Source organism: Anguilla anguilla, chromosome 15 (assembly GCF_013347855.1).
Source record: "Anguilla anguilla isolate fAngAng1 chromosome 15, fAngAng1.pri, whole genome shotgun sequence".
NCBI classification, from domain to species: domain Eukaryota; kingdom Metazoa; phylum Chordata; class Actinopteri; order Anguilliformes; family Anguillidae; genus Anguilla; species Anguilla anguilla.
In genome coordinates this window covers 23,288,079-23,303,075 of record NC_049215.1, presented here as the reverse complement: position 1 = coordinate 23,303,075, position 14,997 = coordinate 23,288,079, and the positions used below count along the sequence as shown (strand labels likewise).

At 48.8% G+C, this 14,997-nt stretch overlaps 1 protein-coding gene across 2 annotated transcripts in view; it reads left to right on the top strand.

The window, feature by feature from the left end:
- The window catches only part of hecw2a (HECT, C2 and WW domain containing E3 ubiquitin protein ligase 2a), a 34,393-nt gene that overhangs the window by 11,720 nt on the left and 7,676 nt on the right, over positions 1-14,997 (top strand). The window contains exons 6-23 of one of the 2 annotated variants that reach the window (XM_035394393.1): positions 170-312; positions 854-954; positions 1,407-2,149; positions 2,465-2,759; positions 3,253-3,348; positions 4,701-4,851; positions 5,666-5,763; positions 6,445-6,569; positions 6,956-7,141; positions 7,674-7,808; positions 8,619-8,721; positions 9,272-9,368; positions 9,532-9,615; positions 9,835-9,944; positions 11,157-11,277; positions 11,686-11,799; positions 12,576-12,728; positions 13,532-13,630. In XM_035394393.1, the coding sequence (XP_035250284.1) occupies positions 170-312; positions 854-954; positions 1,407-2,149; positions 2,465-2,759; positions 3,253-3,348; positions 4,701-4,851; positions 5,666-5,763; positions 6,445-6,569; positions 6,956-7,141; positions 7,674-7,808; positions 8,619-8,721; positions 9,272-9,368; positions 9,532-9,615; positions 9,835-9,944; positions 11,157-11,277; positions 11,686-11,799; positions 12,576-12,728; positions 13,532-13,630 (2,954 nt within the window). Of the gene's footprint in view, positions 1-169; positions 313-853; positions 955-1,406; positions 2,150-2,464; positions 2,760-3,252; positions 3,349-4,700; positions 4,852-5,665; positions 5,764-6,444; positions 6,570-6,955; positions 7,142-7,673; positions 7,827-8,618; positions 8,722-9,271; positions 9,369-9,531; positions 9,616-9,834; positions 9,945-11,156; positions 11,278-11,685; positions 11,800-12,575; positions 12,729-13,531; positions 13,631-14,997 lie in introns of both variants that reach the window. The other variant, XM_035394392.1, reaches the window with a different exon arrangement.

Genomic DNA, 14,997 nt, shown 5'->3' with positions numbered 1-14,997 from the left:
TATAAATAAGCTTAACATGTACACACGCACACTCACAAGTGCACACATACAACTCATAAAGGCACACATTCGCTGTCTCACACATACCAAAAAATGTAAAGTCACACATGTATACAGACTAGTCATCAACACAAGAGCACACTGACACCCTTTATTACTCTCTCCACAGAAGTACACCTTTGTGGCTCTGGTAACAGACGTCTTGGAGATTGAGGTGAAGGACAAGTTTGCCAAGAGCCGGCCAATCATCAAGCGCTTCCTGGGTCAGCTGACCATCCCAGTGCAGAGGTTGCTGGAGAGGCATGCGGCTGGGTGAGTGCCCTGAAACCAGACCTGTGTCACACGCTGCTGATGCACGCACTGCAGTTCATACGCACACTCTGTTTCCCTCTCTCTCTCTCTCTCTCTCTCTCTCTCTCTCTCTCTCTCTTTCTCTCACTCTCACTCTCACTCTCACTCTCACTCTCACTCTCACACTCACACTCACACTCACACTCACACTCACACTCACACTCACACTCACACTCACACTCACACTCTCTCACGCACGCACACACACAAACACACCTGCACACCAGTGTTTCCCAGCAAAAGTCCCAAGCCAGTGTGATTTAATCTGTCTGCCAAATTAGGAAAAAATTCATTATGCCACTGGTCCAAAATAAAAGCATGTGCCCTCAGGACCATTTATTTTGTGAAACTGCCAACTGGATTTCTGAGTAAGGCTACAAAGCATTTCTGTTCTGTTTTTGTAAATTTTACTTGATTTTATGGAAAAGAATCCCACAAAAAAGCTGAAGTTTGACAGCCCCGACACACGCCTGTAAACACACTCCTGTGCGTCTCCTGACAGGGACCAGCCGTTGAGCTACACCCTGTGTCGCCGTTTGCCCACTGAGCATGTGAGCGGCCAGCTGCAGTTCCGCGTGGAGATCACCTCCACAGGACACGAAGGTGAGGAGGCAGACCCGTGGGCTGGGGGCGGGGAGGGCAACCGAGGTTAATGGAAAGGAGGTATGTTTTAGGAGTCTGGGGCGTGAGTGTTGGAAGGATGGTCTGCGTGTGTGTATGTGTGTGTGTGTGTGTGTGTGTGAGCGTGCGTCCGTGCGTGCGTGTCTGTGTGTGTGTGTGTGAGAGCGTGCGTGCGTGCGTGTGTGTGTGTGTGTCTTTGTATCTTTTGGGCTTAGTGTTAATGGATTAGTCGGCTTTTTATCCAGTTCCTTTTCTAACTGATGAAAAAGTATTTTGATTGTGACGCCACTTTGAATTGTACAGTGGTGTATATATTATCATTTTATGGAATGTTGTATGTAGCTCTGGATAATGGAGTTTGCTAATGAAGTGAAGGTTAAATGTAAATAAATGTTAATTATAACCTCTCGGGGCCCCTCCTCCTCCTCTCTCAGAGGCATCCCCGGACACCATGGGCTCACTCCTGGGGGCGGCGGCCATGAACGGAGACCCGGGGAGCCCCTCAGACGACGAAGACCTGCCCCACCCTCCCCCCGGGGCCGGCCGGGGCCCCTCTCCCACAGGCTCGGCGGATTCCTTTCCGGGCGACGGTGCGCGGAACGGGGAGGGCGGAGCCGAAGGGCGAGAGGATGAGGATGGGGGCGGAGCGGAGGGGGGCGGAGCCGAGGGAGGGGTCCCCAGCCACCACACGCTGAGGCAGGTGTCGCTCAACGACTACCTGGACGCCATCGAGGCCCCCAAGGGCCCCGGGGAGCGGCCCCTGGGGGCGGCCTCGCCCAAGCTGCGGTCCAGCTTCCCCACGGACACGCGGCTCAGCGCCATGCTGCACATCGACTCGGACGAGGACGAGGAGGGGGCGGGGCGCGATGGCGCCGCCGCTGAGGAGGCGGGGCTGCCAGTGCTCAACGGGGCTGCCTCCGCTGCTGCTGAGGGGCCCTCGGACGTCTTCTACCTTTCAGAGGACGAGCAGCAGGAGGCGGAGCTGCAGAAAGGGGAGGGGCCTGAGACGGAGGGAGGGCCTACTGAGCCAGAAGCCGCCACCCCTGGCCATCTCGCTACAGTCCAGGAGGGGGTGGAAGAGGGCCAGGAGTCTGACCCGGGACAGGCAAGCGGGGCGTCTCAGGGGCCCCCCTGCTGTCCTTCGAGTAGCGGGCGCCACCCATTGTCCCCCACAAAGGTGACGTTCAGATGGATTACAGAGCTGTCTGTTTGTATAGGATCTCTGGCTCTCCTATTTTGCGTTTTGTGATAGTTGCATAATCATAAATCCTAGGCTTGAAACTGCAGCATCTAGGTTATAGACTTCCAACTGTGTCTGTGACATGCATATTTACCTGCTGGATTGATACGGGACCCAGGAGAGTATTTTAAATGCACTTTGCTTCCACCAAAGAAGTGTCAGCATGGCCATATACCAGCTGTAGAATAGTGAGGACTGAATCCTTACACTTTCCATACAGTTTGGTGTCATGCTGTGTCTTTGTCTTTGCAGGAGGAAGACGAAGGGGGGGCAATGGCATCCACAGACCCAGGAGGAGGGGTCATTGCCAAGACCACGCCCACCACAGGTGATGTGGCAGATGAGGGGGGCGGGGCCTGCGGGGTTGAAGTGACGGGGGAAGCAGGCTTAGTCAATGGAGAAGAGGAGGGGGAGGAGATATGGCAGAGGAGGCGGAGCCTGCAGGCATCTGGGGGCGTGTCCCAAGAGGAAGAGGCGGGCACGTTAGCAACAGGAGGGTCAGTGGACTCGGGAGGGCACAGTGCCACTGAGACAGACGGAGAGTCAGGTGAGAGCTGGCAGCTTTCTTTTCCCTCATCTGTGATGAGGTCAACACTCAACAAACCGTGACTTAACTCACCAAACTGCACCTTTTGCCACAGCATGCTGCAAATCACAGTGAGGAGATTCAGCCTATCATCATCACTGGAGCTCCCTTTTGCTCTGTGGCTCTTAAAAAAAAAAAAAAAAGTCAAATCCCTCATCAAATAGATTTTTCTCTTGTGACCTCGCTTGCCCGTGGTCCATATGGGCAGGATTGACTTATTGAAATGATAAAAAAAATCACATAGAGATTAGGGATGCTTTAAATCCCCTGGATGGTGTTTACAGAGTGGCCTCAAACACCGATGAGCAAAATGTGGGTCTGTGGCTGTATGTGAGCCGGTATCACACGCGCAGTGATTGGGTTGGGACAGAGTGAGCGGTTGCTGGTTTTAATCCATGTGCAAGGTCATGCGAGATGGTGCAGCTGCTGTCCCTCTCTGTCTGCGCAACTGCAGGTGCGCAGGTGAATGGCCACCAGCCCATGCGCTCCCTCCCCTCCGTGAGACACGACATCAGCCGCTACCAGAGAGTGGATGAACCTCTGCCTCCTAGTGAGTCTGTGTGTGTGTGCGTGTGTGCGTGTGTGCGTGCGTGCGTGTGTGTCTGTGCGTGTGTGTGTGAGTGTGCGTGTGCATGTGAGAGGGAGAGAGAGAGGGAGAGGGTGTGAGTAAAGGATACAGTTTGTTGCTGTATGCTTTGGTAATATTTACTATGATTACAAATTTATTTGCGGGTAACAGTACTGTATATCCGAGAGGAGGTTCTTTTCCCAGGTCTGTGTCACAGGAGGTGCTGGAGATCAGTTCTGTGTATTAGAGAGGAGGCGCAGTAGAACAGTTCTGTGTATTAGAGAGGAGGCGCAGTTGAGCAGCTCTGTGTATTAGAGAGGAGGCGCAGTAGAACAGCTCTGTGTATTAGAGAGGAGGCGCAGTAGAACAGCTCTGTGTATTAGAGAGGAGGCGCAGTTGAGCAGCTCTGTGTATTAGAGAGGAGGCGCAGTAGAACTGTTCTGTGTATTAGAGAGGAGGCGCAGTTGAACAGCTCTGTGTATTAGAGGAGGCGCAGTAGAACAGCTCTGTGTATTAGAGAGGAGGCGCAGTTGAGCAGCTCTGTGTCTCAGAGAGGAGTGCAATAGAACAGCTCTGTGTATTAGAGAGGAGGCGCAGTTGAGCAGCTCTGTGTATTAGAGAGGAGGCACAGTTGAGCAGCTCTGTGTATTAGAGAGGAGGCGCAGTTGAACAGCTCTGTGTATTAGAGAGGAGGCGCAGTAGAACAGCTCTGTGTATTAGAGAGGAGGCGCAGTTGAACAGCTCTGTGTATTAGAGGAGGCGCAGTAGAACAGCTCTGTGTATTAGAGAGGAGTGCAATAGAACAGCTCTGTGTATTAGAGAGGAGGCGCAGTTGAGCAGCTCTGTGTATTAGAGAGGAGGCGCAGTTGAGCAGCTCTGTGTATTAGAGAGGAGTGCAATAGAACAGCTCTGTGTATTAGAGAGGAGGCGCAGTTGAGCAGCTCTGTGTATTAGAGAGGAGGCGCAGTTGTGCAGCTCTGTGTATTAGAGAGGAGGCGCAGTTGAACAGCTCTGTGTATTAGAGAGGAGGCGCAGTTGAACAGCTCTGTGTATTAGAGGAGGCGCAGTTGAACAGCTCTGTGTATTAGAGGAGGCGCAGTAGAACAGCTCTGTGTATTAGAGAGGAGGCGCAGTAGAACAGTTCTGTGTATTAGAGAGGAGGCACAGTTGAGCAGCTCTGTGTATTAGAGAGGAGGCTCAGTAGACCAGTTCTGTATATTAGAGAGGAGGCGCAGTTGAGCAGCTCTGTGTATTAGAGAGGAGGCGCAGTAGACCAGTTCTGCCTGCCAGAGAGGCCGTGCTGTAACAGAGGGTGTTGGGGTGCTTTCTCCTAGACTGGGAGGCACGGATCGACAGCCACGGGCGTATTTTCTACGTGGACCACGTGAACCGGACCACCACCTGGCAGAGGCCCACCGCTCCGCCCGCCCCCCAGGTCCTGCAGCGCTCCAACTCCATTCAGCAGATGGAGCAGCTCAACCGCAGGTCAGAGCTCACCTTTAAATCTCGTTACAGAATCATAATCATCTCTCTGTGAGTTTACGCACAGCTTTAACTTTCTTCTATGGTACTGACTTAGTAAGGTTCCTGTCAGGTACAGTATGAATGTTGTTTCTGTTTTTGGTTGTAGCGTGTCTGTGATGCTGTTTGTAGCCTTCGTGATTGTGGTTGTGGTTCTTTGGTTAGTTTTATGTACCTTGTACCATGTAGAACATTGGCTATATAAAGAGAGCTTCATAAGTAGCATTTTATAATTATTACAAATATGTATTTTGCATAGTAATATTTTTATTGGATATTAATTCTATTTTTTGACTTGTAAATTTTTTTTTCAGTACATATTGTCTCACAGAACTCTCAAGGTGATATTATTAGTTTGTTAATATCACCTTGTCTGTCTCGCCAAACAGGCTAGGGCTCAGAATAAATTAAACAAGAATCACTAATTGGCTATGTGAGACATATGGACATATGGACTCAAATTAATTGATTAGCTGTAGTGAATCTAACAGAGATTAATTGATTGGCTGTTGTGAATCTAACAACGCTACTGGGTGTTTCCCATTGCTCCCTCACTCCCTTGTATTCTATCTCTTTTCTACCCTTGCTCTCTGTCTGTCTCTCTCTCTCTCTCTCTCTCTCTCTCTCTCTTTCGGAATTCAATTCAATTCAGTGTGCTTTTTTGGCATGTACATATTGCCAAATATATTTATATCCCAGTACATATTGCCAAAGCAAACAGGAAACATACAAACAATTGGTATAACAGTAGTATTATCTCTCTCTCTGGGTATCTTAGGTATCAGAGCATCCGCAGAACGATGACCAGTGAGAGGTCAGAGGAGCAGGTTGAGATTCCCCCTGAGGAGCCTGACTTGATGCATCACACCATCCCTGGTATGCTTTCACAGTGCATGCTGGGAATATGGAACTACACGCTCACTTGCTGTGCATGTGAACACACACACACACACACACACACGCAACATACAGGCAGGAGGACCATACTGATTCACTAATGCTCTAAGGATGTCTGGCCTTTGTCCTGATACAACAGTCAGTCAATCAGACATATTTAAATATACTGTAGCATTAGATACACTGAGCGTGGGTGTGTTCACAGTGTGGGTATGTATCAGAGTGTGGGTGTGTTCACAGTGTGGGTATGTATCAGAGCGTGGGTGTGTTCACAGTGTGGATATGTATCAGAGCATGGGTGTGTATCACAGTGTGGGTATGTATCAGAGCGTGGGTGTGTATCACAGTGTGGGTATGTATCAGAGCATGGGTGTGTTCACAGTGTGGGTATGTATCAGAGCGTGGGTGTGTTCACAGTGTGGGTATGTATCAGAGTGTGGGTGTGTTCACAGTGTGGGTATGTATCAGAGCATGGGTGTGTTCACAGTGTGGGTATGTATCAGAGCGTGGGTGTGTTCACAGTGGGGGTATGTATCAGAGAATGGGTGTGTTCACAGTGTGGGTATGTATCAGAGCGTGGGTGTGTTCACAGTGTGGGTGCGTTTCAGAGAATGGGCCTGTATGGGAACGCAGGTGCACTCACAGTGTGCTCTGTTGCAGAGTACCGGAGGGATGGGGCGGTTGGCGGCTCCAGCTCCCGGTCCCGCCTCAGCCTCCTGCTGCAGTCTCCGAGCGCCAAGTTCCTCACCAGCCCTGACTTCTTCACCGTACTGCATTCCAACCCTGTGAGTCTTCCTCACACACACACCAACACCATCATCATCACCGAAATCATCCCTCGCATTACCGTCACTGTCATCTCATCACCACCGTTATACTCATCACCATCACCACCGTCATCATCACTGTCATCTCATTACCACCATTTACTTCATCATCATCATCATCATCATCACTGCAAGCTCTTCACCACTGGTACGTTCATCATTATGGCCATTATCACCGTCACCATCGTCATCATCACTGCCATCTCATCATCACCATCATCACCATCATCATCATCACTGTCATCACTGCTGTCTTCTCTGCTGTTACAGTAGTGATGTTGTGAGTGTGCAGAGTGGTCTCTGGTCCTGAGGTGTGATGCTGTTGTGATGTGTCTCGTGTGCAGAGTGCCTACCGCATGTTTACAAGCAACACCTGCCTGAAGCACATGGTCAGCAAGGTGCGGCGCGACACCCACCACTTTGAGCGCTACCAGCACAACCGCGACCTGGTCACCTTCCTCAACATGTTCTCCAACAAGCAGCTGGAGCTGCCGCGTGGCTGGGAGATGAAGCACGACCACACCGGCAAGGTCAGGGGTCACCTGCGCATCTGCCCTCCGCCCCTCGACCCCCCGAACCCCGCTCCCTACCCTCTGCCTTACCCTCTTTCTCTGTCAGTGTGTCTATGTTTGTCCCGCTGTTTCTCTTTCTCTCTCTCTCTCTCTCTGTAATTCCTTTTTGCCACTTTCCTTAATGTGTTTCCCAGGGCTATTTTTTATGTTGCCACTTAAAATTCACGCTCAGAATTCAAACTCTATTATTGTTAATATTTGCTACAGGGGGCCTGACAATAAAATAGAGTATAGTTCACATGCAGTGCTTATGTAAGTTTTGGTGCAATAACGCACATTTAGCAGAGGAAACAGATAAGTGCCAAGGAAATAGATGAACAATACTGTGAAGAACAGAGTCGTGTCCCCAGACAGAAATGTTACTTTTTAAAATATTCTATGATCCTTTTGTTCCCAGCTCATGGAAGCCTCACCACATTTCTGTTAGTGTTGGGACCCTTCTGACCCTCTCTGTCTGTCTGTACGTCTGTCCGTCTGTCTCTCCACACAGCCGTTCTTCGTTGACCACAACTGTCGGTCCACGACGTTCATCGACCCGCGGCTCCCCCTGCAGAGCGCGCGGCCCAGCAGCCTGCTGGCGCACCGGCAGCACCTGACCCGCCAGCGCAGCCATAGCGCCGGGGAGGTGAGCACCCGGCGCCTGGTGAGCACCGCCCGCCCTGCCCCTACAGCACAGACCGCCCTCTCGCACTCTAACTCCGCCCTCTCGCACTCTAACTCCACTGTCTCGCACTCTAGCCCCGCCCTCTCACACTCTAACTCCGCCTTCTCACACTCTAACTCCACCCTCTCATACTCTAACTCCGCCCTCTCACACTCCAACTCTGCTGCACTCTAACTCTGCCCTCTCGTACTCTAACTCTGCCTTCTCACACTCTAACTCCACCCTCTCACTCTAACTCCGCCCTCTCACACTCCAACTCTGCTGCACTCTAACTCTGCCCTCTCGTACTCTATCCCCACCCTCTCACACTCTTAACTCCGCCCACTCATACTCTCCGTCCACACATTCATACTCTCGCTCCGCCACCCTGCAGCGCAGGCCTGCCCAGCCATACTCTCACTCCACTCCCTCTCATTCTGAACTTCTTCGGCTGACACAACTCAGTCAAATTACAGCTCCTTCCACTTACATAAACTCAGATGTTATTTTCTGAATTTGCTGTCACATAAGACTGGATTGTGCACATTCTTTTGGCAGTCAAGAAATATTATGGAATAGATGAACAGATAGATTAAAATAGATTAGAGAGGCAGGGGTCAGGGAGGTATAAAGAAATGGGTCAGGCTCAGGTCAGAAAGTCCTCAGGTAGATACAGGTCAGACAGGAAAGGGACAGGAGACAGAAAGTAGTTAGACAGACACACAGACAGACAGATAGGGCAGGACAGACAGTAGACAGTGATTCAATGCCACACCTCCCTGCGTTCTCCAGGTGGGTGATGACCCTCGCCACTCTGCCCCCCCGGTAATCCCCCGCCCCTCCAGCACTTTCAGCACCGTCAGCCGCAGCCAGTGCCAGGACCTGGTGCCCGTGGGTGAGTGCCCACATGCCCCACGATCAATCAGTCAATCAATTTATCTTTTTTTGTGTAGCGCCAATGGTCAAACAGCTGTCACAGTTCTTCACAGTCAGCCTGCTGGTGAATACTACAGTAGTTTTCAAGCTGTAGTTTAAGAAAACATGACAAATAGGGTAGATACTTGGGTTATATGGGTATTGAATTTGGTGGCTATAAAGGTAACTTATGAGTCTTGATTTAAAGACCAAGAAAGTATCGGCTTCTTGCATAGAGAAGGCTGTTGCAAAGCTTGGCAGCCCTGCTGGCCTGGACACCAGCCAGTCAGGCATTCATTCAAATTCAGATTTCCTCACTGCGTTAGAAGCAGTTTTTATTAAAGCAAGCCGTCTAATCTGTCCCTTTGAATTTTCCATTCAGGACCTCATTTTGCATAATTTTACGCTGACATAATTTTTAACTGATCTAGTAATACTGTATCTGTGACCCTGATTCCCACTTTGTGATGTTGAGCCTGCATGTGTCATGTGATTCACGGCCCTCTCTGCCTACCATGCCTCTCTCACAGCCTATAATGACAAGATAGTGGCGTTTCTACGGCAACCTAACATCTTTGAGATCCTCCAGGAGAGGCAGCCAGAGCTGATCCGGAACCACTCGCTCAGGTCTGTGTTAATGGGTGCCGTGCTTGTGTGTGTCGGTGAGAGTGTGTGTGTGTGTGTGTGTGTGTGAGTGCGTGTGCGTGTGTGTGTGTGCATTTGCATGCACGAACGTGCACCTGTGTGTGTGTATTAGGGATGACAGTGTTTATTACTGTACTGTGTGCAGGGAGAAGGTGCAGTTCATCCGCAGTGAGGGAGTATCTGGCCTGGCTCGTCTCTCCAGTGATGCAGACCTGGTCATCTTACTCAGGTGCTCTTGTGTTTTACCTGTGTGTGTGCGTATGTGTATGTGTATGAATGTGTGTGTGTGAGTATGTGTATTTGTCTGTGTGTGTGTTTGTGTGCACTTATCTGTGTATGTGAGTGACCACTACAGCTCTCTGCAATCTTGCATCTCTCTCAATCTGTCTCTTTTTCTCTGTCTCTCTCTCTTTCTCTCCCCCCCTCTCTCTCCCTGTGTCCCCTGCAGCTTGTTTGAAGAGGAAGTGATGTCATATGTGCCACCCCACGCCTTACTGCACCCCAGCTACTCTCAGTCTCCCCGTGGATCCCCCGTGTCATCTCCACAGAACTCCCCTGGTGAGCTAACTGCCATCCTTCAGCCTTCATCCTGGCTCTGCCTCTCCCTCGCTCTCTCTGCTGCAGCTTTTAGCTTCTTCTCTCCTCTTCCCCTTTCCCTCCAGCCAGCCAATCACTTTATGTCAACCCTGCTTTTCTCTCTCAATCCCTCTCTCTGCTTCTGTCACTCCAAATTTAATTTAGGTCTATTCAGTGAGCGTTGAAGTTGGCATGCCAATAAACAGTTTCCAAAGCATTTTAAAACACAACATAACAAGACGCAAAGACAAGACACATGCCTCCCTTTGTCAGCCACAATGAGCACAGTTAGAACAAACACGTAAATATATTTATGCAAATTGATAAGTTATAATTTGTAATAAGTTATCATTTATTCGGTTATATTTTAGTACAGAATACTGTCTCTTGCATACTGTCCTCTGCTCCCTCTCCCTTTTTCTCTCTCCTTCCCCTCCTCTTTCTCTCTTTCAGAAGCACGTGGCTGGAGACAGTCATGGCTGTGCTCCTACTTGTAATTGCTAGTTTTGTCATAATGGCACTCCACACAAAGCGAACCTTGTTTCTCCCTTTCCCTGTTACTCCAGGGGAAATGGCTCTGCCCGCACCTCTGTGCTCTGTAATTGGCCTTGCTCTTTGATCGGCTGTTTGCGTCTGTAACCTTTCATTACTTTGCACAAATGTTAGCAGAGGAACAGTCGGCACGACGATATTGCGCAACAAAGCGACGGGAGGCGCTAATCTTCGGCGCTACCTTTGCCCATGGCTTTGCATATCAAATTCAGGTGCTAGACCTGTGTTTTTTTATCACAGCGTGCTACGCTGATCAGTCATGCACATGAACTCGCCAAACAGGGTCTGTGAAGAAAATAAAGCTTTTATTTCTAACTGAAAGGTAAGGGCAAATGCTTCATGAATGCAGGTCTTCCTCAACATTACTGTCAAGTGTCAGATATGGGGCTGCTCTTCAGCTTCATACTTCATAGAAACATATTTTTCCAGAAATATTACCAAAATGTCAAATCCCTCCCCCTGGACTTATCCTTGGATATTCTGTGGAATTTTGCGCAATCTCTTGCTTTTAATGTTTTGCTGCTACAGCCACACATGTTTACACAGTTGCCTGGTCCAAAGTCAGTGAAAACGGTGTTGTAGAGTAAGACCTCATTTCCACCCTGGGGATCCCAGGGGCCTCAGACTCCTTTTGTCTTCCAGGTACCCAGAGAGCCAACGCCCGTGCACCCGCCCCCTACAAACGAGACTTCGAGGCCAAACTCCGCAACTTCTACCGCAAACTGGAGACCAAGGGATATGGTCAGGGCCCAGGCAAGCTCAAGTGAGTAACCACTCTGGACCGCACAGTGACTGTGACTGTGACTGTGAAGGCATAGGTGTGGCTGTCTAGCCAGCATTATAAAGGCAAATAAATGTCCAGCCACGCCTGTAGGCCAGAGTGTGCAAGCTGGGGTGATGTCACCATTGCAGGTTGGAAATAAATCAAGCCGCAGGTGACAGTCGAGGCACAGCTGTAAGAGAAAATGACTGATGAGTGTCACCCATAATTAACTTCTGAAACCTGCTGTACTTTGATTAGCTCTGCCCTCCAACCCTCCCCCATCAGCCATGTATCACGTTGACTGTATGTCTTCTTTCCACTGCTGCTATATACAGCACTGAGTACACCGTACCTGACTGGCGGTGTCTTTTTCCTGATCAGCGCGGTTCCTCTCTTGCGTTGCTCCAGGCTGATCATTCGCAGGGACCACCTCCTGGAGGACGCCTTCAACCAGATCATGTGCTACTCCCGCAAGGACCTGCAGCGGAGCAAGCTCTACGTCACCTTTGTGGGGGAGGAGGGGTGGGTGTCAATGTGGTCTTTGTGGGGGAGGGTGAGGATGGGCTTTGGGGTGGGTGGGTCTGTATATCTGCTTTGTGGGTAAGGATGAGTGGCTCTCTCCATTGTGCAGTCTTCATTGGAGCTGAACTCTCTAATTGGCTGCTCTTTTATTATTAAGACTGTTTGACTACACCTGGTCAATCCAGCCTCTTTCAAAGTGCATAACTATGTAACTATGTGTGTAAGGATACGAGAGTGGAGCAGAATTTTGGGGTTGTTGGCCATTAGTGGGATATTATGGGACATTATGTTGTATTAGTCAGGTGTTAATGGGGTATCAGTATTAACTGTAGTGGATAGAGGTATGCAGGGGCCAACCGCATGCAAGGCCTTGATGATATGATGTCCTAAAAGTTAAACATCTTATACTGTGTGTGCGCATGAATGTGTGTGTGTATTTGTGTGTGTGTGTGTGTGTGTGTGCATATGTCTGTGTATGTGTGTCTGCGCTTACGTGTGTGTGCACGTATGTGTGTGTGTGCATACGTGTGTGCGTACGTGTGTGTGTGTGCGTACGTGTGTGTGTGTGTGTACGTGTGTGTGCGCATACGTGTGTGTGTGTGGGTGCATACGTGTGTGTGTGTATGTGTGTGCATACGTGTGTGTGTGTGTACGTGTGTGTACGTGTGTGTGTGTGTGTGTGTGTGTGTGTGCGGAAACGTGTGTGTGTGCGTACGTGTGTGTGTGTGTGTGTGTGTGTGTGTGTGTGTGTGTGTGTGTGGGTGCGTGTGAGACAGGCTGGATTACAGCGGCCCCTCTCGGGAGTTCTTCTTCCTGGTCTCGCGGGAGCTCTTTAACCCGTACTACGGCTTGTTTGAGTATTCGGCCAATGACACCTACACCGTGCAGATCAGCCCCATGTCCGCCTTCGTGGACAACCATCACGAGTGGTGAGTCATCGGGCCGCAGACGGAGGACATGGCTTCATCTATTCTTCATTTCAAATGACCAAACTTTCATTTAACGTTCTGTGTGTTAAAATGCCACTTTATTATAAGTGCGGGAAATTTAAATAAATCTTGTGCCAACAGTGTCCCAGAGTCATTCACAAAGCCTCAAAGATCTTAGGAAAGCTCAAAGCAGCAGGTCTGCAAATTAAAGGGCTGCAGAATTCTTGCAGTTTTCTTCCAAGGACAGAATGGTTCACAATAACAATGGTTTGATAATAAGATAGATATGAGATTGGGTTAGGGATTCTGTCTCAGATGGTTTTCAAGTCAGTCATATCAGAGAAGAAAATAATACTACTTCCAGATTAAAATTGGAGACTGCAATGAAAGACGTGGCTATACTGCCGTTACAATGTGAGTTCATTTTTATGCTCTTCATGGCTAAATATCCATAATTCATTTTTGACATGGTAAATATGCATTCATGCAAAAATGTACGTGCTCAGATAACACAAATTGCTTCTGTTAAGCTACTTGGGAGTCCACATCTGAGTGGGTTTCAAGGGTTTAATGTGTCACTTTATTAAGTATGTCTTTTCTCACTGATTTGACGTTGCCTGTAGTTACTGCGTAGCGGTTACGGAGGGTAGTGTTAATCGGCTTATTTATTAACTGTATCTATGCGGAGCTGCAGGTTGACTGTAATTGTGTTTTTGGATGGGAGGGAAGTGTTAGCTAATGTGTATGTGACCAGACAGGCCTTGTGTCTTGACCCGCCGTTCCTGTGTCCTGCTGTTCCCAAGGTTTCGGTTCAGTGGCCGTATCCTGGGTTTGGCACTGATCCACCAGTACCTGCTGGACGCCTTCTTCACACGGCCATTTTATAAGGGCCTGCTACGCATGTGAGTGTGTTGCTGCAGAAGTGCTCTTTCAACCAAGTCTGCTCACTATTCACAATGCTAAAGAAACAGCGCCCTAAACAGTCTGCTGACTATTCACAATGCTAAAGAAACAGCACCTTAAACACTCTGCTCACTATTCACAATGCTAAAGAAACAGCACCTTAAACAGTCTGCTGACTATTCACAATGCTAAAGAAACAGCACCTTAAACACTCTGCTCACTATTCACAATGCTAAAGAAACAGCACCTTAAACAGTCTGCTCACTATTCACAATGCTAAAGAAACAGCACCTTAAACACTCTGCTCACTATTCACAATGCTAAAGAAACAGCACCTTAAACAGTCTGCTCACTATTCACAATGCTATAGAAACAGCACCTTAAACAGTCTGCTCACTATTCACAATGCTAAAGAAACGGCCCCTTAAAAAGTCTGCTCACTATTCACAATGCTAAAGAAACAGCACCTTAAACAGTCTGCTCACTATTCACAATGCTAAAGAAACGGCCCCTTAAAAAGTCTGCTCACTATTCACAATGCTAAAGAAACAGCACCTTAAACAGTCTGCTCACTATTCACAATGCTAAAGAAACAGCACCTTAAACAGTCTGCTCACTATTCACAATGCTAAAGAAACAGCACCTTAAACAGTCTGCTCACTATTCACAATGCTAAAGAAACAGCCCCTTAAACAGTCTGCTCACTATTCACAATGCTAAAGAAACAGCACCTTAAACACTCTGCTCACTATTCACAATGCTAAAGAAACAGCACCTTAAACAGTCTGGTCACTATTCACAATGCTAAAGAAACGGCCCCTTAAAAAGTCTGCTCACTATTCACAATGCTAAAGAAACAGCACCTTAAACAGTCTGCTCACTATTCACAATGCTAAAGAAACAGCACCTTAAACAGTCTGCTCACTATTCACAATGCTAAAGAAACAGCACCTTAAAAAGTCTGCTCACTATTCACAATGCTATAGAAACAGCACCTTAAACAGTCTGCTCACTATTCACAATGCTAAAGAAACAGCACCTTAAACAGTCTGCTCACTATTCACAATGCTAAAGAAACAGCCCCTTAAACACTCTGCTCACTATTCACAATGCTAAAGAAACAGCACCTTAAACAGTCTGCTCACTATTCACAATCAACGATGCACCGTTTGTTTCTAATCCTGACTGCCTTATGGGAGGTGACTGGCAGCTGCACATGGGGGCATATAACTGGGCAGTAGCGGTGCCCGTGGCAGAGGGGTTTTAGTTAGTAGGGTTGACCTGTCTCATCTGTTTGTGGCTACTGTGCATAAGGTGTGCTCCTGCAACGCATGAACGGCGCAGCTGAGCTGGGGGGGAGTGCTAA